Consider the following 24,159-nt stretch of genomic DNA (forward strand, 5'->3'; position numbering starts at 1 on the left):
CATTAGATAGATAACTTAGAGCCTACTAGCCCGAACAAAGATGCACCAAATCTGTGTACCCACAGTAACATTGTTATACGTCGAAAGCCGAAATTCCCATACGAGAAAAATCAGTGTGCTCTTGAAGAAACACCCACAAATAAACCCCATCTATTATGAACATCGTGGGTCCCATAACACTTCGGCAAAGATTTATCTGGGTCTCTTTTAGAATAACTCGTAGCGGTGTGACGTACCTGTGAAGTACGACTCAGCGAACAAGAAAGCTCACGATAGCTTTTCTGACACGTCACCGACTTTGTTTTTCTCAATATTCCTTCCATTTTCTCCTCTCTCTCTCTCCCCTCTCTCCTCCCTCCCCCTCTCTCTCTACGTTCTCACGCGATAGGCGATTTGGATTCCAGCCTCAACTCCGATCGCAACGAGCGACACCAATCCTTTGGTTGATTTCAAAGGAGAGGTTAGGGTTTTAATTCGATCTTCTTCGCTCTAGGGTTAGGGTTAAGCTCCGACCTTTGTTTCTTGTTCGGCTGTTGGGGATCTCTCTCAATTGCTCGTGTAGATTCTGCGATTTGATCGTCCGGTAAAAATTTCGCTAAGTTTATGTAAATTTGATTGAGTATGATCAGAGAGCAACTTCGCAATGAAGAAAGTTTGCTTCTTTTTATAAATGTTACTGTTTGCATGATTTAACTAATATGGAAAGCTGATTAGTGCAATAACTAATGATTGTAACTGTTCTTGGATTGATCAGTTTGTAACTTATCGTGTTCTTATTTTGGCTGTTAACTAATTATGCGTTGATTAGTTAACATCAAGCTCATTGTTTGATAGGGGAATTTTTAGACCCGTGTATGATGTTTGTTTATGTGCATTTGTAAGAACGTGAGTGTTAGTTTCTTGTATCCAGTGAACACCTTCCCATTCTGTCCTCGACTTTAACTTTTTCGCATGTAGTGAGAAATGTTTATTCATAGTTTTCAACGTGCAGGGATGCAACTGTTTGGTCAATACAGAAGCTTCATACTGGTTACTGAATATAGAGGAAATGATATGCCAATCTAGAGAGTGTACAAAATGTTGAGTCTTGTTCACTTCTAGGTTATTATACAGAAGCTAGTATTGTCTGGCTCCAAGTGTAATCTAGAGCAAGTTGGAACCGAAAGCAACCACTTTTATGTTATAGTTACCACTCAAATAAAATCTCCAAATAGGGAAAAGCAGTGCCTTTTTACACGATTGATTCATTTTGACCTTTTACTATAGATTGCAATGGAGTCCAAAGGACAGTTGACATGATTGCAGAAGGTTTATACCAATAAAAATAAGCAAAAGGAGTAGTCTATCAAAATTTCTCCTTTGTGCATGTTTTAACTAGCTAGATAGCCCTTGTTGTAATTTATCACCTACTCTTCAATGGGCATTTCTTTCTTTCTTCCTATTGTTGGCTAAACAATTGTATGCATATTCCTTATATGATAATCCACCCTTTCTGCTCGGATTTGTCTCAATATATAATTTAGTGAGACTCCCAATTAGTCTACGCAAGCTTCATAAAATACAGTGTCCATTGGTTAAAGCTGGAAAAATAGGACTTGATTGAATGTATGTCATCACTCGGAGGGAAAAAATTCTTTTGTATCAACTGTCAAATAAATTAAACTGGTGGCTTTATGTTTTATTACTTCTTTTTCTTCTTATGAGCAAGCATTATGTTGTTTGTTGGTTTGGAGCAGATGTCAAATATTTTTTATTTGGAAATCAGTTGCTTCCTTTATGAGGGTCAGTGTTTAATATATATCGTTTAATCCTTCAGGTTTATTGTATGTTTAGTGGGAGAAGTTTGCAGAAAATTCGGGTGAAATACGGCTTCAAGTATGCTGACAGGAGATCGAAGGTTGCATTCCAAACCTATTTTGTTTTATGTTTTCTTAGTTACGGTATGTATTGAATGTGTGGTGTTACTGTAGCTTGGATTTTATGCGTTATGTTTTCTACTGACAGAATCGACATGCTTGATTATTTACCTTATGTCTTGTTTTCTTAGAAGTGATTCAAAAAGAGAGCGTGTTGTATGTTGCAAATCTTTTGATTGTGCTACATTGGCTCGAAGGGATCTTGGGCATACAATTGTTATAAAGAGAACTTCAAATTAACTGATACAGTGATACCTAATGATAAAATTCCACACCTAAATGAATCAGAAACAGTAGACATATGCTATGGAACCGTCAAGTAACTAAACCAATTAGTTGCCCAAATAAACCAGTTGGACTCTGTTGGAGATTGAAAATGAAGAACCTGTTCGACCATAAGTTGGCAAATCAATTTTGGAAAATCTATTGGATTGCAAAATTTTGCATCAATTTGTATTTTGAACTGGTTTCAAAAGAGACCATGAGGGAAAAGTTTGGTGAGAAAGTTTTCTGTATGGTTTGCAGTCAGGAAGTAATTAAGAAGGAAAGACTGAATTACAATGTCAATATGTTCATGGAGTGATAATTGAAGTGGTGAACTATGTTAGGGTGCTTCCAGACATGTTGAGCTCAAAAGTTCTATGTTAGATGGGAGTGCAATGTTGCAAAAGATGTTGAAATGGGATATGTTTATACAGAGAAATAAGAGTTTCAATAGCATTGAATCCAAGTTCGGATGTGAATAAGGGAAACCGAGAATAAAAGAAGAAACTTAGAAGGCTGAAACGGAGGAAGATACATATACTGGAGTCATCATTGGATCAAAACTCAATCATCATCAATTCTTTTTAGTTTGCTAAACAGATATATTTTTTATACAGATTACTACACAAAAAATAATCATTTTCTGCATATGATGACTGATGCTTAGGAAAAACATAACAAAAACATAGCAAAATTTGGTAGCCATTTCTTATTTGATAAATTATGAATTACATGCCCATTTCTTCCTACTTGATAAATTACCCAACCGACCCCAGCCTTAAAATAACCTTTAAACCTGAATTGGCTGTCATAGCTGGAAAGAATAATGTTCAAAACAATGGCTAGGCCGGTCTGAGTGCTTGGGAGGCCTAGCACAATGCAACGTAACTAAAGTTCCTTGAAGACTGAAGCGCTTACGCAGTTGCCTAGGCATCATCCTAGCAACATTGTGAAAGAATTTGACTCTGGCCAAGTTGGCATGCATATTCAAATAATTTCTTCCTTCTACCTAGTTAAGGGATAATATCTTAATATTTAGCCTAACTTACATCCATCTAATCTTCTAATGTAGCTTCTCCTAACTTCCAAATCAAACTACAAATGAGACAAATGAGCAAGTTAAAAAAAATCCTATGAGATGTATGAGGCATATATGTGATATTTCTTTGTTATCACTGCCTTCTTGGTTGCTCAAAATTTCCTCCAGTGGAACTTGCGACTGACGTTTGGTGCCAGATGTCAGTCCGTTATTTTGGAGATTACTTGAGTAGTTATGTTCAATAGCTGACCTTTTTGTTGTAAGAAAATTACAGACGACAATGTATTATGAATCATATGCTTATGCATGTATATGGTATACTGGTATAGTAAGCATGAAATTGGTTAAAGCAAGAAAAAGGCAGAAAGAAAACATGTTTGCAGCAAAGGTTTGGGAATTTCCAGATGCTCTTTTTGGTTATTATACAGTTCAAAAAGAGGGAAATTCGATGTAAGCTGGCATATGCCTGGGAAAAAGAATAAGTCAGGGCACATTATGTGTGATTGATAGGCAGAATTTGTTCTATGATTCAAGTAGCTTTTCCTAGGTCGTGTACAGTATAAGAATATCATACTGAATCATCTATTACTCCTATCAGTTGTATTTGTTTATTAAACATGATGTTTCATGATTACAATTCAATTACAACTTACTATTCACATCTTAACCCATGATCTTATTATCTATGACACGATGTTATGATCAGGTGGTTCATGGTAGATCATCTTGTTCAAATGAATATATTCCATCTCCGGGTTATGCAGCTTTCAGTTTTTTTTGGTTTGATAAGGACGGGGCTTCGTCTTTTAGCTTTTAAGAAAGGAAAACTTAACTTATAAATATTTCCATCTTGTTCTTGTTGGATATTGTTTATTCTGTCTAATTTAAATATTACTTTTTTTGAACAATTTTTAGTACTGCTGTGTGATATTTGCTTTATAGGTTATTATTATTATTTTATTATCATTTATTTCAGATGTCTTTGTATTTGTGCTAGCTTATAGATTCTTGTCAACAGTTTTTAGTACTGCTGTGTAACATCTGCTTTTATAGGCTAATGTTTTTTTCCCCTCATTTCTATTAGATGTGTTTGTATCTGTGCTATTTTATTAGTTATTCTCAACAGTTGTTAGTACTTAGTACTGCTGTGTAACATTTGCTTTATAAGTTAATGTGTTTTCATTTCTTTCAGATGTGTTTGTATCTGTGCTATCTTATATATTTTTGTCAACTCTGACATTCTGAATGTACCCTTTTGTTCCTTTATAGTTCACTAGAAGATTTCTTCACATTCAGTCTTATACTTTTAATGTTGCAGATTGGCTCCATCACGGAAGCTCACTGTTTTGGGAAAAGTCCCAAAGCCTATTAATTTACCCAGCCAAAGGTAACTTGCTATTCAAAACAAATTCTGCCAGCATCACTGGTCGTGAATTATATTTATTATCTGCATGTCAATTATCTCCTACAAATGACACGAGCATACTTTTGTCTCAGGTTGGAAAACCACGGGCTCGACCCAAATGTTGAAATCGTACCAAAGTAAGTTTCATCTTTTAACATTATTATTTTTTTTATTTTCTTTAGAAGTTGTGTATAATCTTCTTGTTGGCTTATCACAACATTAAGAATTATATGCTTTTTGGCGGCGGTTTTGCTGTTGCAAAACTGGCCCTGGAGGAGCGACGTTCAACCTGCTTAATAGGGTTGCATGTAGGAAGTCTAAGCAGTTGTACCTGATATGCACCTTCCAAGCTTAACTAACCTTTTCAAAGCCTGCGTTGATTCACCAACACCGTCTCAAGATATCTTGAAAATACTTACTCTGTTCTTACTTGAAATATATTCATATAGTTTATACTCATGCATGACGTGGCTCTTGCTGATTATTTTAGGGGTACACTCACATGGGGAAGCCGACCATCTTTGGCTGCACCGAATGCATGGGGTACCTCTGGTATTTTGTCTCCTCGTACTGATGGAAGTGCTGGCTCACCAAGCCACTGTCCATCATCTGGAGGAGGAACACGTCCTTCTACTGCTGGCAGTGATAAATCCCTTGAATCGGTTTCTAATGCATGGGGCCCAAATTCTCGTCCGTCATCAGCATCAGGGATATTAACATCGAGCCAGGTATCAGCAGCAGCAACACGTCCTCGAAGTGCTGAGACAAGACCTGGTAGCTCTCAGCTATCTCGCTTTGCGGATAATTTAGCTGATAACACTGCTTCGTGGGTTGCAGCAGGGTCTGCTGGGAGATTGGTACTTTCCTCAATGTTTCTTTTGTTTAAAAAATTCAGTTTCGGTGAATATTCTATATCTATATATAGGTTCATGATATATTCAATTCTTAGTATGAATGTATGGTTAATTCAAAATCTGTTTAATGAGCATTTATTCTTGATTTGCCATTGTAATCACAGGGAACTGTATTATCCAAAAGTAGTGGGTTCACTTTGAGCTCTGGAGATTTCCCGTCACTTGGCTCTGATAAGAACTTTGATACACACTCTCAACGAGGTACTGGTGAATTAAACCTTTTTTTTCACTCTTATGTTATTTGTCTAATGTACGGTCCTCTCTTGCTGCTGGAATATCATGACTTTATCCCCATATCCTCCATTCAAGGCTTGTTACCCTTACTCCACGCCTTGAAAATATTGATTATCTTTTTAAGAATGACTTTTGAGTATTGTACAGAATGATACATTGGAGGCAAGTTCTTGATGTATAATTGATTAGTTATGCTTTATCATCTTTTTCACATGATCTACACGTTGTGTTTGCTAGGTTGTTAGGAAATTCTCAAATTTTTTCTTGCCCCTTGAACCTTATTGCCTCATGCCCTACAACTTTCTGTTCGTAAAATTTTGGCGCTTTACATATGGTTATGAGGTTTTTCCTTTCATGGTTCTGTTTGCTACTGACTGTCGGGTTCATATCATGTATACTTAGTGTGAATGTGTATGTATGCTTGTCATTTTCTGATGAGAGCCTTCGACTCTGAAAGAGTAACCGATGGCCATCATTGCTACGAAAAATTCAATGCATGTAGCTGATGAATGTGAGAAAAAGAATTTATTGGTGTTACAGAGCATATTTGTGTTTTTAGACTAATACATGTTACATCTGCGTGCAAACTTTATCGTGCTTAGTACTTGAGATGTTTGATATGTCCTAGAAGCTACATTATAATGTGTTGCCACAATAACTATGCATCGGTTGATAGTTCAATGAAGATTCTCATCTTTGTCTGACCTTTGCCCTAAATTTCGTCTTTTTGACTTGGAGACAGTTGCTCTCATGTCATGCTATATTTTCTGAAACTTGTTCATGTCCAGTGTGCTTGCTTAGATGATTGATTCTTGGAGTATTGAATATTCTGCATAGGAGTAGAAAGGGATTCAATTTTCTGCTGACGACATTATGATTCTGTCATTTATCCTTTTGTCATAAAGATATCTCTGATGTGGTAATTTATAATAGATACAATTAGATAAAAAGGCAAAAAACTCAGCTAGCAGGGTTAGTGTTTTTCGCGGGAGTCAAAAAGTAAAACATTGGCCTCAGATATATTTATAGGAAAATGATCAAGTTCTGTCAACATCATCAATTTGGGTCGAAATTTGTTGCTCATGCTTCTTTATTTTTTAAAATGAACCTTTCTTGGGAACCTGGGATCATTTGTTTAGTCCAAATTAGACCTGGGGTTGGCAACTCTAGGCCTAGTGAACTCAGGCTGAGGTGTGTTTGTAGGCATGTTGGTTTGAAGACGTTATCATTTCTACGTAAGCTTCTGATTTGGTAGTGCAGGGGATGGAGTCTGCAGTCTACGTACATATATTCATATTCTCAAGTAAATTAGACATTGTCTACAAATTTAAATTGTGAAAAGGTCACTGCATCCGTTTCTTTTTCTTTTTGTCTTTTTTTCTTTTGAACCATTAGGGTAGACAAGGAGGGTGCATGGTTGCTGCTATTATTATCTTTGCTGTTTGTTCTTTGGTGCTTGGTCAAATCCTTGTGTTCTAAGCAATGACTTATTTTTTCTGAGGACCCATCAAAAAATAATTTGTTTCTTAGCTGCTGATTGCGCATCAAGCAGCTTGCTGGTGGGGAGTCCACACTAGGGTCCAACTTCGACTCAGTGTTTTAAAAGGCGTCCTAGGCGGACGCCTAGGCATAGGTGGCCCTCCAGCCACCTAGGCGCTGCCTAGAGCTAGGTGGTCCGCCTAAGCAGGCTGGCTAACTTTTAAAGGGGAAAAACCCAAATGTCCAAAAACCGACCCGACCTGCATCCTTAAACCTGACCCACACCCTTAAAAACTCAAAAAACCCACTCTTTCTCTCTCCCCCCCCCATCTCTCTATGTCCCTCCGCTCTCTTCAAAAAACCCTATCGACGCTCCTCCCCCCACCTCTCCCTTGCACTCTAGCGCTTCTCATTATTCATCCCGTCTTGGCCTCTCCGATCCCCCCTCTGGCGCTCCTCCCATTATCTTTCCCTCTTCAATATGCTCAAAAACACTAGCAACCTCCTCCCCCCACCTCTCCTTCTCTGGCAAGTCTCTACCCTTTCCTCCCTCTATTGAAGGTCATTTAACTTTTTGTTATTTTCCACTTTTTTTATTTTATTCAGTGTTCAATTTTAGTTAATTTTGTTTTAATTCACTGTTTTTGTTAAAAAATTTAACAATTTATTTTTATGCATGGTTGATTATGGATCTAAGGTTGCTATTTATTATTAATGTTTCATGAACTTAAATTCATGTTTTTGTCAGTTATTATAATTAAACAATTTAAGAAATAGTCAAACACCTAGACATCTAGGCGCACGCCAAGGCACTAGACCTCGTCTCAAACACCTAGTCCGCCTAGTGCTTTTTGTAATATTGCTTAGACTAAACAAATGAATCTGTGTTCCTAACTCGTGTTCGTTTATCCATCTGTCCTCAAATCTCTGTCATTAGCTGAAGGTAAAAATTGTGGGCTATGTGAGAAAGAGAGTCAAGTCATTGTCTAGATCACTTGCTAATTTGGCAACCAAGTTTTTCCTGGATTGCTCGTTTTTTATAATTTGTTATTAGTTGTTTTGTAAATAAATTGAATTTTTATGCTTACTACAAAAATTTCAAAATTTTGTGGACAAATCTATAATTTTGGCCGTTTTGACCAATTCACAAGTTGCTGTCCTGTGTAAAATATTTTGCCTCTGAAGTTCTAAAGTTTTGTGGACTATGACCTATGATTTTGGTCGAATTTTTTATGCATACTGTATTTGAATTCTATGGACTACAATTTTTGATCTTGGTCGTTTTCGACCAAATCACAGTTTGTCCGAATTTCTATGGAGTATAACTCATGATTATTACCGTTTTGGACGGAATCACAAATTACCTTCCCGCATATGCTACTTTATGTGCATTCTAAAATTTTCAAATTTCGGTGGATTATAACCCATGATTCTGGCTGTTCTCGACCAAATCACAAATTACTATTCTTTATCAAGTGTTTTATGCATACTCCAATATTAGCTAATGATTTGGTCGTTTTCGACCATTGTCGTTGGCATAGAATATTTTGTGTACATCAAAATTCCTTAGTTTCTGTGGGCTAATAACCTATGATTTTTGTCGTTATCGACCAAATTGCAAGTTATCGTCCCACATAAAGTATATTATGTGTACTTCAAAATTTCAGAATCTCAATGGACTATAATATATGAATTTTGCCATTTTCGACCAGATCACGAATAGCCGTTCCACTTAAAATATTTTATGCATGCTCCAAAATTTCCAATTTTTGTGGATATTTATAACCCATGATTTGTCCGTTTTCAATGATATAAAAAATTGTAATAAGACAGATTTTATGCATACTCCAAAAGTTCCAGATTTTTAATGGATTGTAACCCACGTTTTTAATATTTTGATCAAATCGCAAGTTATCACCCCGTAAAATTTTGTGGACTGTAACCCATAATTTTAGCTATTTTGAACCAAATCACAAGTTGCCGTCATATGTAGGGAATATCATGTGTACTCTAAAATTTTCTGAACTTTTGTGGACCATAACTCATGATCGTAGCCATTTTTTACCAAATCACAAATTGTTGTCTTGCGTAGAATATTTTATGCGTGTAATTCAAAATTCTTGAATTTTTATGAACTATATCCCATGATTGTGACCTTTTCTGATCAAATAACAAACTGCCTTTCCTCATCTAATAGTTTATTTGTAATCTAACTTTTTGAATTTCTATGGACTATAACACATAATTTTGGCTTTTTTCGACCAAATCATATATTGTCACATGACAACGAATATTTTATGCATACTTGAAATTCTCTAATTTTCAAGGATATATATAACCATGATTTTGCTCATTTCAGCCATATCACAAATTACCGTCCCACAGAGAGTATTTGTGTACTCAATTTTTTTTGAAGTTTTATGGACAATAACCTATAATTTTGGCTGTTTTTGACCAATCATAAATTTTCGTCCCTCATCAAGTATTGTATGCATAATCCGAAATTTACCCATAACCTTGGCCCTTTTTTGGCCGAATCACATAGTCGTCTTGCATTAAATATTTTATGCCTATCCCCAAATTGCTGAATTTCTATGAATTATAACCCATGATTTTTCTATTTTTGATCAAATCGCACGTTGTCGTCCCCCATAGTGTATCTTGTGCATACTTTAAAATTTCAGAATTTTAGTGGATTATAATGCATGCTTTTTACCATTTTCAAACAAATCATTAATTGTCATCCCACCAAAAAAATTTATACAAGCTCTAAACTCTCAAATTTTTCTAGATAATAAACTATTAACCATACAAAAATTGCCAACCCGTATAGAATTTTGTTACCTACTCCAAATTTCACAAATTTTTGTGGATTATAATCCATGATTGTCGTCACTTTGAGCCAAATCACAAATTGTCTTCCCTCATAGAATATTTTATTCATACCCCAAATTTTGAGGATTTCTGTGGACTATAATCTTGAGAGTAGTCATTTTTGATAAATCATCAGTTGCCTTCTCGCATAGAATATTTTATTTATACTAAAAAACTTCTAAATTTTCGTGGGCTATAATTTATGATTTTAGCTATTTTCGACCAAATCATAAGTTGTCCCTTGTAAAATATTTTATGCACACCAAAATAATCAAAGATTTTGGCTTTTTTGACCAAATCACAAATTCCCGTCTGGTATAAAATATTTTATGTGTACTTTAAAATTTTCAAATTTCTATGATATGTAAGCCGTGATTTTGGCAGTTTTGACTAATTGACAAGTTGTCATCCTGTATAGAGTATTTTGTGTATGCCAAAAAATTTCTGTATTTCTGTAGAATTTAATCCATGATTTTGAATGTTTTTTATTGAATCACAAATTGTTGTCCCAAATAAAGTATGCTATGCATACTCTAAAGTTCCCGAATTTTTGTGGTCCATAATCTATGATTTTAAATATTTTCAACTCAATCACAAATTGTTGTCTCACATAGAATATTTTATATGTATTTTGATGTACTTGAATTTATGTGGACGAATCCATGACTGGCCGCTTTTGACCAAATCACACATTGCGTTGATGCATAACATATTTTATGTGTTCTAAAACAATTTTGAATTTATATAGACTATAATACATGATTTTGATCGTTTGGACAAAATAACAGATTGTCGTCTTGCATAAAATATATCTTATGCGTATTCCGAAACTCTCTAATTTTTGTGAACTATAACATATGATTTTGGCTTTTCTTGATCAAATCATAAATTGCTTTCCCTAATAGGGTTTTTTACGCGTACTAAAATATTCTAGAATTTGTGGATTATAACATGATTTCAACTGTTTTTTACAAAATAACAAAAAACTATCCCGCATAGAATATTTTATGCATAAATCATTCTTTGATTTTTGTGGACTATAACCCGTAATCAAGGGTGGTGCTACGTACACCATTGTGTGTGTGTCAAACATTAGTTTGTAAACATAGACACACTTCTGCTTTTGAATCAATATTTTTTGATGCAAGCATCACTTTGTATTTATCATTGTGGCAATTTTTTGGATTATTAGCCCTACCGTCCTACATGATTTGTGATGGGATGGAGATGAGGATGAAAATTTGGGACGTTGAACTACTTATTTACTCTTTATTTTAATAATAATATTAATCCTTTTTTAGCACCGAAGCACAAATGGGGAAGTATGCTATACTAATTTAATATGAGGACTCGATAGTAGTGTGTATTTGGTTGTCTTGATACTTGTTATATTTAGCGAATGGTAGTTAGGTGTATTTACATAAATTAATTTTCTAAATATTATAATTGGATTTATTTGTTGGTCCCAATTATAGTTATGTTATTATAGTTATGTTTACATAAATTTCATATTTGAATGCTTATTAAATGGAGGGTTCATGTCGCCACCAAAAAATTAATTTTATATGCATTAATGCAGAATTGATGTATTCATCTTCATGATTGATTCTTAGTTGCAAAGTCGAACTATAGATTCAAAGATCAAATTAGTGTTGAGCTCAACTCTCATTCCAAAATATGCTTTAAAGTCATTTAAAACTGACAATGTTTTTGACTTGGCTAGAAAGTTTTATCCATTTGATTTAATAAGTGCGGAAGCTAAACTAAATTTCCAATGTGAGCATTATAGTAATCTTGATGATGTTAGTATTCTGAATCTTGGTGGCAGAAGACAGTTTTTGGCTCCGCTACATCCCATAATTGTGGCTTTTTTTGCCACACAAATTTTCTTCTCTTTTTAGAATATTTTATGCATACTCCAAAAATCCTGAATTTTTGTAGACTATAAATTAAACTATTTTTGATCAAATTGTTACCTCACATATAGTACTTTATGGACTATAACAATAATTTTAAAGTAGTATAATATTTATTGTTGTTGACTTCAAAATTCTAGATTTTTTTGTTGACTATAACCATAATTTTGGCTGTTTTTGATTGAATCACAAATTGTCGTCTACCATATAGTATTCTGATAAAAAAAATTCTGAATTTCTGTGGAGTATAACTCATTACTTTAATATCACAAATTCTAGTTATGCATAGAGTATTTTATACGACCTCCAAAAACTCTGAATTTCTGTGAACTGAAACCCATAATTTTGGTTGTTTCAACAAAATAAAAAAGAGCTTAATGCATAGAATATGTATGCATAATCCAAAATTCCTGAATTTCTTTGGATCTTAATTCTTGATTTTGGTCGTTTTTAACCAAATCACAAATTGTTGTCTTGCATTGAATATTTTTTTGCATAATCCAAAATTATTGAACTTCTATGGACTATAACCAATAACTTTGCTCCTTCTTGTCCAAATTACAATCAGCCGTTCGACATAGAGTATTTTATGCTTACTTAATTTTTTTTTGAATTTGTAAACTATAACCAATAATTTTTGCTATTTCAACCAAATCATAAATTCTCATCTCATAGAGAGTATTTTTATGCATAATCCAAAATTTTGGAATTTCTGTTGACTTGACTATAATCAGTGATTTTGTCCGTCTTTTGCTCAAATCACAAATAATCATCTCACATAAAATTTTTATACGTACCTTAAAATCTATGAATTTTAGTGGACTATAACCCATGATTTTGGCATTTTTTGAGCAAAATCACAAGTTCCGGTCCAACATTGATTATTTTACATGTACGCGAAAATTCCCAATTTTTTTGTAAATTATAACAAATGATTTTCTTATGACCAAATCACAAGTTTTGCATAGAATTTATGCGTACTCTGAATTCCCAAATTTTGTGAAGAAACCCATTATCTTGGCTGTTTCCGATCAAATCACAAATTTTAAGCATGCATTGCACAATATATATATGCATGCTTCAAACTTTACGAATTATGTGATCTATAATTTGTGGTTGTGGCTATTTTCAACCAAATCACAAGTTGTCATCCTGCATAGAATATATTATGTGGAATCCAAAATTTCTGAATTTCTGTCTGCTATAGCCCATTATTTTGGTCGTGTTCGACCAAATCACAAGCTATTGTCCAGCATAGAATATTTTATATGTACTCAAGATTCTCAACTTTCTATGCACTATAACCGATAATTTTGGTTGTTCTCGACCAAATCACAAATTGATCACAAATTGATGTTTCAAATAGATTATTTTGTGCATAATAAATCTTTTTATAAATTTGTAGACTAACTGATGATTTTGACTGTTTTGAACTAAATTATTAATTGTCGAACCACAAATTATTTTATTCACACTCCAAACTTCTCATAATTTTTGGACTATAATCCATAAATTTTGGCCATTTTCGACCAAATAGCAAATTTCTTCACTGCATAAAAGATTTTATGCTTAATCCAAAATTCTTGAATTTTTATGGACTATGACTCATGATTTTGGCCAATTTTGACTAAATCACAAATTGTTGGCTCTCATAGAAATTTTTGTACGTACTCCAAAATTCTCGAATTATTGTTGACTACAAGCTGTGATTTTGGTTGTACTTGACCAAATCGAAAGTTTCCGTCCCATATATCTTATATAGTATTTTGTGCATACTAACGTTTCTGAATTTATGTGGACTATAACTAATAATATTGGCGGTTTTCAACCAGATCACAAACTGTCATTTCACAGAGTATTTTATGCCTATGGATGATTTTTGCCCAAATCATAAATTGTTGTTCCACATAATTTTTTTAATGTGTACTCCATAATTTACGAATTTCTGGTGCACTATAACCTATGATTTTGGCCGTTTTGGAGAAAATCATTAATTACCGTCCCGCATAGATTTTAATATATATACCAAAATTTCATCTCACATGGAATATTTTAAAGCTTACTCCAAAAGTTTTGAACTTTTGTGGATTATAACCCATGATTTTGGTTGTTTTCAACCAAATCACAAGTCATCATCTCGCATAGAATATTTTATGCGTACTTTAACACGTCCGAATGTCCAAGTTACAAATTACAAGGTGTCTTTCCAGATAGAATATTTTATGCGTACTCCAGAATATTCTAATTCTTTTGGACTTAACTCATGATTTTGGTCGTTTTCAACTAATTTACAAGTTTTCGTCCTACTTACAATGTTTAATGTGTACTTCAAAATTCACGAATTTCTATGGAATATATAACCCATTATATTAGTCATTTTCTCAAAGTCACAAGTTTCCCACATCTGATATTTTCTCTGTATATTAAAATTTTTGAATTTATGTGAACTATAACCCGTGATTGTTTATTTTCAATCAAATCACAAATTATTATTTCACCTATAATAGTTTGTGTCCTTCAAAATATTATTTCACCTATAATAGTTTATGTGTCCTTCAAAATTCTTGAATTTGTGTTGACTAAAACCTATAATTTTGGTCGTTCACGACCAAATCACAAATTGCTGTTTTGAATAGAGGATTTTGTGTAATAAAAAATTTCCGAGTTTGTGTGGACTATAACTCATTATGTTGGGTATTTTCGACTAAATCACATATTACTGTCCTGCATAAAGTATGTTATAAATACTGAATATTCCCAAATTCTAGCGGACTATGACTTTTAATTTTGGCCCTTTCGACAAAATCACACTTGTCGTCCTACGTACTGTATTTTATGTGTACTTAAAAAGTTTCCAAATTTCAGTGGATTTGTAATGATTTTGGTTATTTTTGATCAAATCATAATTGCTGTCCCCTATAGAAGATTTTACGCGTACTCCTAAAAGCCTGAACTTTTCTGGATTATAACCAAATGTTTGACCGCTTTCAGCTAATTAACAAATTAGCGTGCCACTTAAAATATTTTTTGCGTGCTCCAAAATTTTTGAGTTTCTGTAGACTATTGCCCACAGTGTGGCCGTTTTTGACCAATTCTCAAATTACCTTCCTGATTTTATGTGTTCTCCAAAATTCCCAAATTCCTGTTGACTATAGCCCATAATTATGATCGTTTTTGACCAATTCACCAGTTGGCTTTTTGCATAAAATATTTTATGCATACTCTAAAATTCCTGAAATTCTAGGTATTATAATCATGATTTTGGTTGTTTTGGACCGCATCTAGTTGTCGTCCTCCAATATAGAATACTTTATGCATGCTAATTTTTTGGAACTTTTGTGGACACCCATGAATTCTGCCATGTTGGATCAAATCACAAATTGTCATACTACATATTACATTTTATGCGTACTCAAAATTCCTATATTTGTGTGGACTATAACTAATGATTTTGATCGTTTTCGACCAAATCACAAATTGTCGTCCTAAATAGAATATTTTACGCGTACACCAAAATGCTCAAATTTCTATGGACTATAAATCCCTGGTGGCCATTTTTGAGCAAATCACAATGTGCGTTCCCACAGAATGTATATTATCCATAATCTAAACTTTCTAAGTTTTTGTGGATTATAATCTATGATTTTGGTGAATTACAAATTGTCGTCTTGAATTAAATATTTTATGCATACTTTAAAGTTAACCAATGATTTTGGCCGTTTTTTATCAAAGCACAAATTTTTGTCCCACGAAAAATATTTTATGTGGATTGTGGACTATAACCCATGTGTTTTACCATTTTTGACCAAATCACAAGCTATTGTCCTGCACAGATTAGCACAGATTATTCAGCGCATACTCAGAAATTTCTTAATTTCAGTGGACTGTATAATCTATGACTTCGATCGTTTTCGACCAAATCACAAATTGTCGTCTCACATAGAATATTTTATGGATATTATAAAATTCCCAATTTTTTGTAGACTTTAACCTATGAATTTGTTCGTTTTCAACTAAATCACAAATTACGATCTTGCATATAATATTTTATGCGTACTTTAAAGCTCAAATTTCACACCTTTTGGACTACAACCCATGATTGTGGCCATTTTCAAATTGTCATCTCACATAGAATATTTTATGCGTATTCGAAAATTCTCAAATTTCTGTGGACTATAACTTATAATTGTGACAGTTTTCGACCAACTCAGAAATTGCCTTCGCACATAAAATACTCTATGCTTGCTCCAAATTCCTAAATTTCTATGGATTATAATCCATGGATTTGACTGTGTTCAACCAAATCACATGGTCCCTCATATAGTAATTTGTTCGTACTTAAAAATTTATTAATTTCAATGGATTGTATAATCCATTATGTTGACCACTGTAAGCAAATCACAAATTGCCGTCTCGCATCAAATAATTTATGCATACTCCAAAATTGGCATTTTTTGGACTGTACAGTGTACACCACAAATTTGACCTATTTTAACCTATCAGTCATCTTCATTCTACATGGAACATTGTGTACGCCAAAATTCTCACATTTCCCTGGACTAGAACACATGATTGTGGCTGTTTTCGACCAAATTTCATATTGCCTTCCCATGTAGAATACTTTATATGTACTCCAAAATTCCTGAATTTCTGTGGACTATACCCTCCCTAACCCATTATTTTTGCCGTTTTTCACAAAATCACAAATTGTCGTCTCGTGCATTCAAAATTCTTGAATTTCTATGGACTATAACCCATTATTTTTGCCATTCTTGACCAAATCACAAATTATTTAACCACGTAGAGTATTTGTTGTGTACTCAACATCTAAATTTTTGAGGACTTGTAACCCATGATTTTGGTTGTGTTCGACCAAATCACAAATAGTCGTCTTACATAAAGTGTTTTATGCATATACTTCAAAATTTCCAAATTTTTGTGGACAATAACTCATGTTGTGCCCGTTTTCATCCAAACCACAAATGGTCATCCAACATAATTTTTTTATGTGTACTCCAAAATTTCCGAATTTCATTAGACTTATAATACATCATGTTGGCAAAAGTAGCGGTCTTGCATAGAATATTTTATGAGTACCCCAAAATTCTCCAATTTTTTGGGCTAAAACCCATGATTTTGTGGTTTCCGATCAAATCACAAATTGCCATCAAATTCCTTTCTTAAGTGTCATGTATGTGTGATATGTATTTTGTATACACATTTTTTTGTTGTGTGTGAATTTAAGCAGGCATAAATACACTGGATGGCTTGAGAAAATCGACTCAGGCATTCATACAATGTCTTTTTATCATGTGTCCCTCATTCTTTCATTCATTCAGTCTTTCGTCTTCTGTTTTTCTGATGCCACTTACTTGCTTCATTTTCTATTCTATCTCCACCCTGAATTATGTGCTCAGTTATGGGTTACTGTTGAGGGTTTCATGAACGTTCTTTTATGAGATCTTCCTGGCCCATTATATGGCATCTGATAATTATAAGTCAATATGATGTGCTTATAGCAGCTCATTTTTTGAAATTGTCTTTTCTACTGTGTTGCTTTATGTGAAAAAGAGTGTAGAAGACTATATTTTATCATTATGTTTGTCAGTTGCTGTTTCTGATATCATGGATAAATTTACTTTGCTGATCTCATGGATAAATTTCACGCGTGTAGTAGACATTTGTTTTAACTGCATTACTCTTCACATAGAAAAGAAGATATGGATGTTGATGTTTTCTTATATCGTTATTGCTTGTCAGGTCATAGTTCTCAAGGGTGCCCTCTCAGCTCCCAAGGTCGTCCTGCCAGTTCTCAAGGGCGTCCTGCTTCAGCATCTGAAGCAGATCCAAATCCGAAAGGGTTTTCGGAGCCTGAGCTAGATGGTGAGGTTGCAGGTCCGAGTGTTGTTTTTAGATGTTAGATTCTTTATTCATGCTATTCCTTGAACCTGTACCACTTGGTTGATTACATGGTGCAGTCAACAATGCTGATCATCCATTGCTTGTTTCATTATCTATGTATGTTTATTTATTTTTTTCTTGTTAGCAGGAAATAAGAGCACAAATCACTTGGACCATGGAACTGTTATTAATACCTGGAAGCCAGATAATCCGGCTTATGCAGAACACGGTGCCTCACCTAACATGGAGAACTGGCACAATGATCGCCATCTGGCATCTCCATATCCAAGTATGAATATGCCACCTCCTCCATATGATTCTTGGCATAATCCTTCATTTCACCCAGCTGAAGGATCTTGGTATAGAGGTGGAGCAGTTGGCGGTCCCTTTAGGCCACCTGGCAGTTATCCTATGGATTATACTCATGATCCTGCAAGGCCATTATCTAATCCGCAGTTTCCAAGTCTGGATGCTGGTCCTTGTGGATCCTATCCTAACAACTGTGGACCTTATCGTCCATACATGCCACCAGAACGGTACATGGGTCCAGGTCGCCCTGATATCCAAGTTAGACCTGGACACTATGTGGAACCAGTGCCCTATGGTCCTCGCCCTAACGTTTACAATCCTAATGAGAGGGAAACTTCCATAATGGGAATGGTTCGACCTGTTCATAACCAATATCCAGTCCAACATGAAAACATTCATATGAGACCTGGTGGATATGCTACTGTAGAGAACAAGGAGCAGATAAAAGCTAATCAAGCTCAGGAAACTCAAGGGCAGTTCAGGGTTCTGTTAAAACAGCATGAGTGCTCAGAAGACCGTGACGAACTGGAAAAGCGAGGTCACTTTGAAGCAGTTGGCTCACCACATCATGGAAGTGTAAACTATTTTCGAAGTTCTAGTCAGAACGGAGATGACGAAATGAAGAGTCAAATGCAGGAAACAGTATCTCCCTGTTTTCCAGCAGAGACAGTATCTTCTCAGACTAGTGGAGTCGTGGATGGCCGATCTAAAGATGTTAGAGACTTGGTAGCCGATTCAAGCAACAGAACTCATGGAAGGAGGACTGAAGCTGCAAACGTCCAGACTCGTGATCTGAACCAATATCCCATAATTAAGAAGAATGCAACTCTGATGGAAAAAGTGGAGAGCTTAAATAATAAAGCTCGAATGGCTGACAGTCACTGTGAAAGTGGGTCAGTTTCTAGAGAGAAATCAATATCTTCCAAAAATTTATCAAGAATCGATCAGTTTGCCAAAGTAGGTAGTGCTTATGCTGGCTCTGCTGAGGCTCCTGCTGTTAATCTTAACATTGAAACTCCAACTATTAAAATTGAAGAGTTGAATGTCTTAACAGAAGACAAAAATAAACAATCAACTACGGACAACATATTTTCCCCTGCTCCACCAAACTCTGAGGCTGCTGGTGAAGATCCTCATATTGTGGGTCATAAAAAAGTTCAAGGCACTAGAAGCATTGATAGTCAGACTAAATTAAGATCTATCAGACATGATAATGAAGAGTGGATGAAAAAGCCTCCTGGAAGTGAATCCTCAGTGAATTCCAGCAGGATGAGTGCTAAAGGAGGGACACTTGAATTTAATGCTTCCCATGAGAAGCAGTTGTGCCTTGAAGTGGGTGGTGTAGAAGGATCACATGCAGCGTCTTCTTTGGATCCAGTTGATCTCGAAGCTCAGGTTTGCAGTATTCTTATTCTTCTTCTTGCTGAAATTATATTGCAACTGTGTGGAATGTTGAAATTATTAAGTTGTGAAACTTAAAAGTTTACCGTCAATATGTGCAAATAAGTTTTCTAAATTTGTTTGATCGGGGATGATGGTATTGGACTGCAGTGGTAGTTTGCAAATTCTTAAACCTTTTCTTATTAGAGGGAGACAAAACATCTATCATGAAACCTGTTAATTGTTGAATCATTTTTCAGAAAGCTGTTTGGTAATATTTGATATTATTTCCTTGTTTTGTAGCGTGCTAAAATGAAAGAGATGGCAGCACAGCGTGCAAAACAGCTGCAAAGGGAGGAGGAAGAGTGGACAAGGGAACAAAAAGCAAAAGCTCGTGCAAAACTGGAAGAATTGAACAGGCGAACATTAGTAGAAAGTTCTAGCCTGAAGTCCAATCGTGCTTCATCAAAGAGTAGTGATGTTCAGAACAATATCCAGGATACTGGACCTGGTGATAAATTTTCTACTGAAGCTCTCTGTGGTACCACAGATCCCCATTCTGAAGAAATGAAACAGGCAGTTGATAGTGGCGGTAAGAAACCTGCACAAACTTCAAGCTCTTCTGGCCAATCTTCTGTAGTGACAGAGGCCCGAGCTGTATCCCCGGGACAGGAGATCAAACCTACTGTAGAAATTGCACTGGAAACTACTTCAGATATTCTACATAACACAATTTCCAGGCAGAAGCAGGTGGGTTATAGAAAAAAGAATAATATTCTTCTGGAAAACAGTACAGGTGGGAAGCAAACAACTTCCAGCAGTATCGGGAACCATAAAGATACCGTCAAGATTGAGGTGAATGCATCAAGCAATGATTCTTTACCTAACAACAAAGTTCCACATGTTCAACACAAGAAAAATAACAGGAGTGCGAGGAGCAGTGGTGATGACAATGATGAGAGTCTGACAAGCTCCACTGTTTCAGCTCCATCGAATGTGGGAGGGAAATTAGACAAACTCAAAGATGAAAGTGGGAAGACCAAGCACTCAACTGCACTGGAAGAACCTATATCAGTGTCTTCTGAGAGGGAGAGGGAGAATGAAACTGTAGGAACTCTGGATTCCAGAGAAGTACCTATGTCTGAAAGAACTGAAGAAACTCATGGTAAAGTGAGCAATCGCTGGAAGCCTCACCATCCTCATAGAAAAAACCAACAGGCTAACAAGCCAATTTTAAAGTATCATCAGACTGAGGGTGTCATGTGGGCTCCTGTGAAGTCCACGAACAAGATTGAGATTGATCAAGTCAGCCAGAACAATGCACCAAATGGACCAAAAACAAAGAGAGCAGAAATAGAGCGGTATGTTCCAAAGCCAGTCGCCAAAGAACTCTCACAGCCGGATCAACAAACAGCAGCTGCTTCTGATAGCAGAAACGGGGAAAAGTACAAACATAACAAGCATGGACAGACAAATTCCTCGTGGCGTCAACGGAGCTCAACTGGATCTCCATCAGTTGAAGGTTCCTCGTTTTCTGATCAGCTGCAGACATTAAATATTGACAACTTACGGAAAGAGCAGTTGACACATACTGATGATGGCTGGAACGATAATGAGAATCTGCTGCCAAGTGGATCAGTGACCTCGACCGCAGCTTCAAAGAGCTATGGAGCAAGCAGACTAAGGCGCCAGCCGTGTAAAGTACACAGAGTCTCCGGAAATAACTATCCTGCTTCAGATAATGTCGATTCTCGAGCCTTAGGTGATAATGAATCAGAAGGAAGAAGCATCATGAAAATTGATAGCCAGAATGCTGGTATTGAAAATATAAAGCCTCATTGGCAGCCAAAATCTCATAGAGGTAACAGAGGGCAAAGGGCAGAGAGTGCCCCGACAGTGATGAATGAGGAAGAAAGAACTTCGAGCAAAAGAAATCCTGTAGCTGAAGCAAGAGAAGCCCCCGATCAAGATTCTAGGAGAGAGAGAAATGTAGTTCCTAATCTAGAAAAAGAAGAGATTATCCCTGAATTAACTCCGCAAAACATTGGCTATCGACATGGACAGTACAATGGCCGTAATCAGAGGGGCCATGACAATAACTATGGAGGTCGGAATTTGTCTCAAGATGGGAGCAAACAGAAATTCCAGACAAATGAAGATAAGCATATCGAATCTTATGATAAGTCTACGGGTTCTTTTCAGCAAAATCCGAGAGGTGGTAATGTAGCAAGTGAGGGTTCTAGGACTTCTGGACCCAGGTATAGGGAGAGAGGCCGCAATTTCTCACGTGGTGGTGGCCAATTTTAGGGACGGAGGCAACAGATGCAGTATCCTTCACATGGTAGTGTTACATATGCAATCCATATGACTGGTATGTGGTATTATGATATCAATTATGCTTGGAGCGGAACTCCTGCCAATTTAAGTGGACTTTGTGCGCTGTCCTCTAAATTTTTTATCCCTTGGATTCTCTTTGAGATGTGTGTTGATGAGCGATATAGGTCTTGAGAAAGATAGCCTTGCACAGCACACATCTCAAATAACAAACAGAGGATAAGTTGGTGGAATGAGCTTTCAGTCCACTTACGTTTGTTCTACATTTATATTGCTTTCTGAAGTATCTATCTGTTTCCAAACTGAGCCCAGGAGGATCTAGAGCGATATTCGGATGGATCCGTTTACTTACGAGCGATGTTGTTGCTGGAGTTTTTCAGGATGGATTGCTTTTGTTGTTCCACACCCACTTTATATATTAACAGGAAACCGAGGTTCTTGATTTAATCTTTTTCCTGTGGGATTTTTGATTTAGATTTTAATCCACACGTGTAATCGCTTTGAACTCCACTTGTGCGTGGAGCTTTGTATAGAGAGAATTAATCGCTGAGTTGGGCGGGCATGTCAAATCCTTAACCTATGTTTTGCGTCCCTGTTCTCACTAATTTCTTGGTTGCGGCTTGTGTGTAATCTCTGTGATGTAGTTTGTGAAAGGATTGGATGATGTTTGGGGGCCTGAGGGACAATTTAGTTTTGTACAACTTCTATTTATATGAGATCTTGTTTGGCATGTTGATGCTTTTATGTCTATGATTTTTGTAGCAGTTTTGAAATTTTTTTTCCCTTTCCCTTTTTCTGTTTGGCTTACCGGCAGCGTGGTAGTTCCCAAGATTGACGTACATTCCCGTTGGCAGTACTAGTTTGATATTTACGTTTAAAAAGATAAATTAGGGATGGCCATTAACATTGTAACACCCCCCAAAACGCATAATTCCAATTACACGCTTCAATATGTTGCCTTGTTTTAATGCTAGATTTCTGTTGGGCTTCGTAAAATACACTGCCCATTGGTTGAAGCTGAGAAATAGGACTAGATTGAACAACGTATGTCATCGGTTGGGCGAAAAAATGCGTTAGGCTGTTTTTTTTGGTTTAGAGCGTGTGTCAAATATTTTGTGTTCGGAAATCAGTTGCTTCCTTTATATGAAGGCCAGTGCCTAATATGTATGGTTTAATCCTTCAGGTATACTACTGTACGTTTAGAGGAAGAAATTGGAAGAAATATCGGGTGAAATATGGCTTCGAGCAGGCTCACTGGAGATCGGAGGTTGTGTTCTGAACATATTTTGTTTTATGCTTTCCCAGTCGTGGTTACGCGTTAAGAGGCTTCAGTTTGAAGTGTTTGTTTTCTTGAGTTTTACGCACGCGTTATGCTTCACTTCTTACTTGAATCATCATGCTTGGTTATTTAACTTATGTCAGTTTTGTTCGATCTCTTGAAAGGTGATTCGAAAAGAGAGTGTCATATGCTGCAAACCTTGTGAGCCCTATGCGATCGTCATAGAAAGAACTTCAAATTAACTGATACCGTGATTATCAGTGGTAAAATCCCACACCACACCTAAATGAATCAGAAAAAGGTAGGCAAATACTATAGTTTCTGCAAAGAGTTGCATCAATTTGTATTTTGAACTGGATTCAAGAGCGATAAATTTTCCGTTCAGTTTGCAGGGAGCAAGTAATTAAGAAGGAAAGACTGGAGTACAACATGTTCATGAAGAGATGATTGAAGGGTTTGGACTACGGCAGGGTGCTTCCAGACACGCTGAGCTTTTAAAAAGGTTCTATGTTGGATGAGAGAGCAAGGTTGCAAATGATGTTGAAATGGGATATTATGTTTATACAGAGAAATAAAGAGTTTCAAGAGCATTGAATCCCAGTTTGGAAACCGAGTAAAAGAGGAAACTTAGAAGGAATGTGGGACTAAAACCCACTACAATACACTATTATCAACAGCCCCCTTCAAACTCATGTTGGATCAAACAAAGTGAGTTTGCGTACAAGAAACTGGAACCGATGAACAGGTAAGGCCTTTGTAAAGAAATCTGCAAGCTCGTCAGCGGATGAAACATGAGGAAGTAGAATTGTCTTGTCCTTGATAACTTGGTGACGGACAAAATGAGCGTCGATCTCAATATGTTTGGTCCTTTCATGAAATACTTGATTATTAGCAATCCGGATGACACTCTTATTA

General features: G+C 35.8%; 1 protein-coding gene and 1 long non-coding RNA gene across 5 annotated transcripts; both read left to right on the top strand.

The window, feature by feature from the left end:
- Window positions 336–22,713, top strand: LOC109843530 (protein MODIFIER OF SNC1 1-like). Of its 4 annotated transcripts, none has more exons than XR_002247709.1 (10): window positions 336–460; window positions 1,817–1,897; window positions 4,538–4,606; window positions 4,717–4,761; window positions 5,115–5,481; window positions 5,643–5,739; window positions 17,802–17,936; window positions 18,091–19,646; window positions 19,935–22,002; window positions 22,278–22,713. XR_002247709.1 is itself a non-coding variant. In XM_020412468.1 (9 exons), the coding sequence occupies exons 2-9, from the start codon at window positions 1,878–1,880 to the stop codon at window positions 21,936–21,938; spliced, it is 4,293 nt and encodes a 1,430-aa protein (XP_020268057.1). In that variant the 5' UTR covers window positions 339–583; window positions 1,817–1,877; the 3' UTR covers window positions 21,939–22,713. The 4 variants fall into 4 exon arrangements, 1 of the variants encoding a protein (XP_020268057.1); XR_002247708.1 differs by having other exon boundaries at window positions 339–583; XR_002247710.1 differs by having other exon boundaries at window positions 339–583; window positions 17,802–17,924.
- LOC109840597 lies at window positions 23,149–23,852 on the top strand. The gene is made up of 3 exons (XR_002246959.1): window positions 23,149–23,232; window positions 23,409–23,545; window positions 23,630–23,852. It is a non-coding gene; the product is annotated as an uncharacterized LOC109840597 (long non-coding RNA).

This window comes from Asparagus officinalis, chromosome 5 (assembly GCF_001876935.1).
Source record: "Asparagus officinalis chromosome 5, Aspof.V1, whole genome shotgun sequence".
Taxonomy (NCBI): Eukaryota; Viridiplantae; Streptophyta; class Magnoliopsida; order Asparagales; family Asparagaceae; genus Asparagus; species Asparagus officinalis.

Bases quoted from the DNA above. Each gene is read 5' to 3' on its own strand.
- LOC109843530 (XM_020412468.1), top strand. From the start codon at position 1,878: ATGCTGACAGGAGATCGAAG. The intron at 4,607-4,716 runs GTAACTTGCTAT...CTTTTGTCTCAG, and splicing joins ATTAATTTACCCAGCCAAAG to GTTGGAAAACCACGGGCTCG. The intron at 5,740-17,801 runs GTACTGGTGAAT...ATTGCTTGTCAG, and splicing joins TGATACACACTCTCAACGAG to GTCATAGTTCTCAAGGGTGC.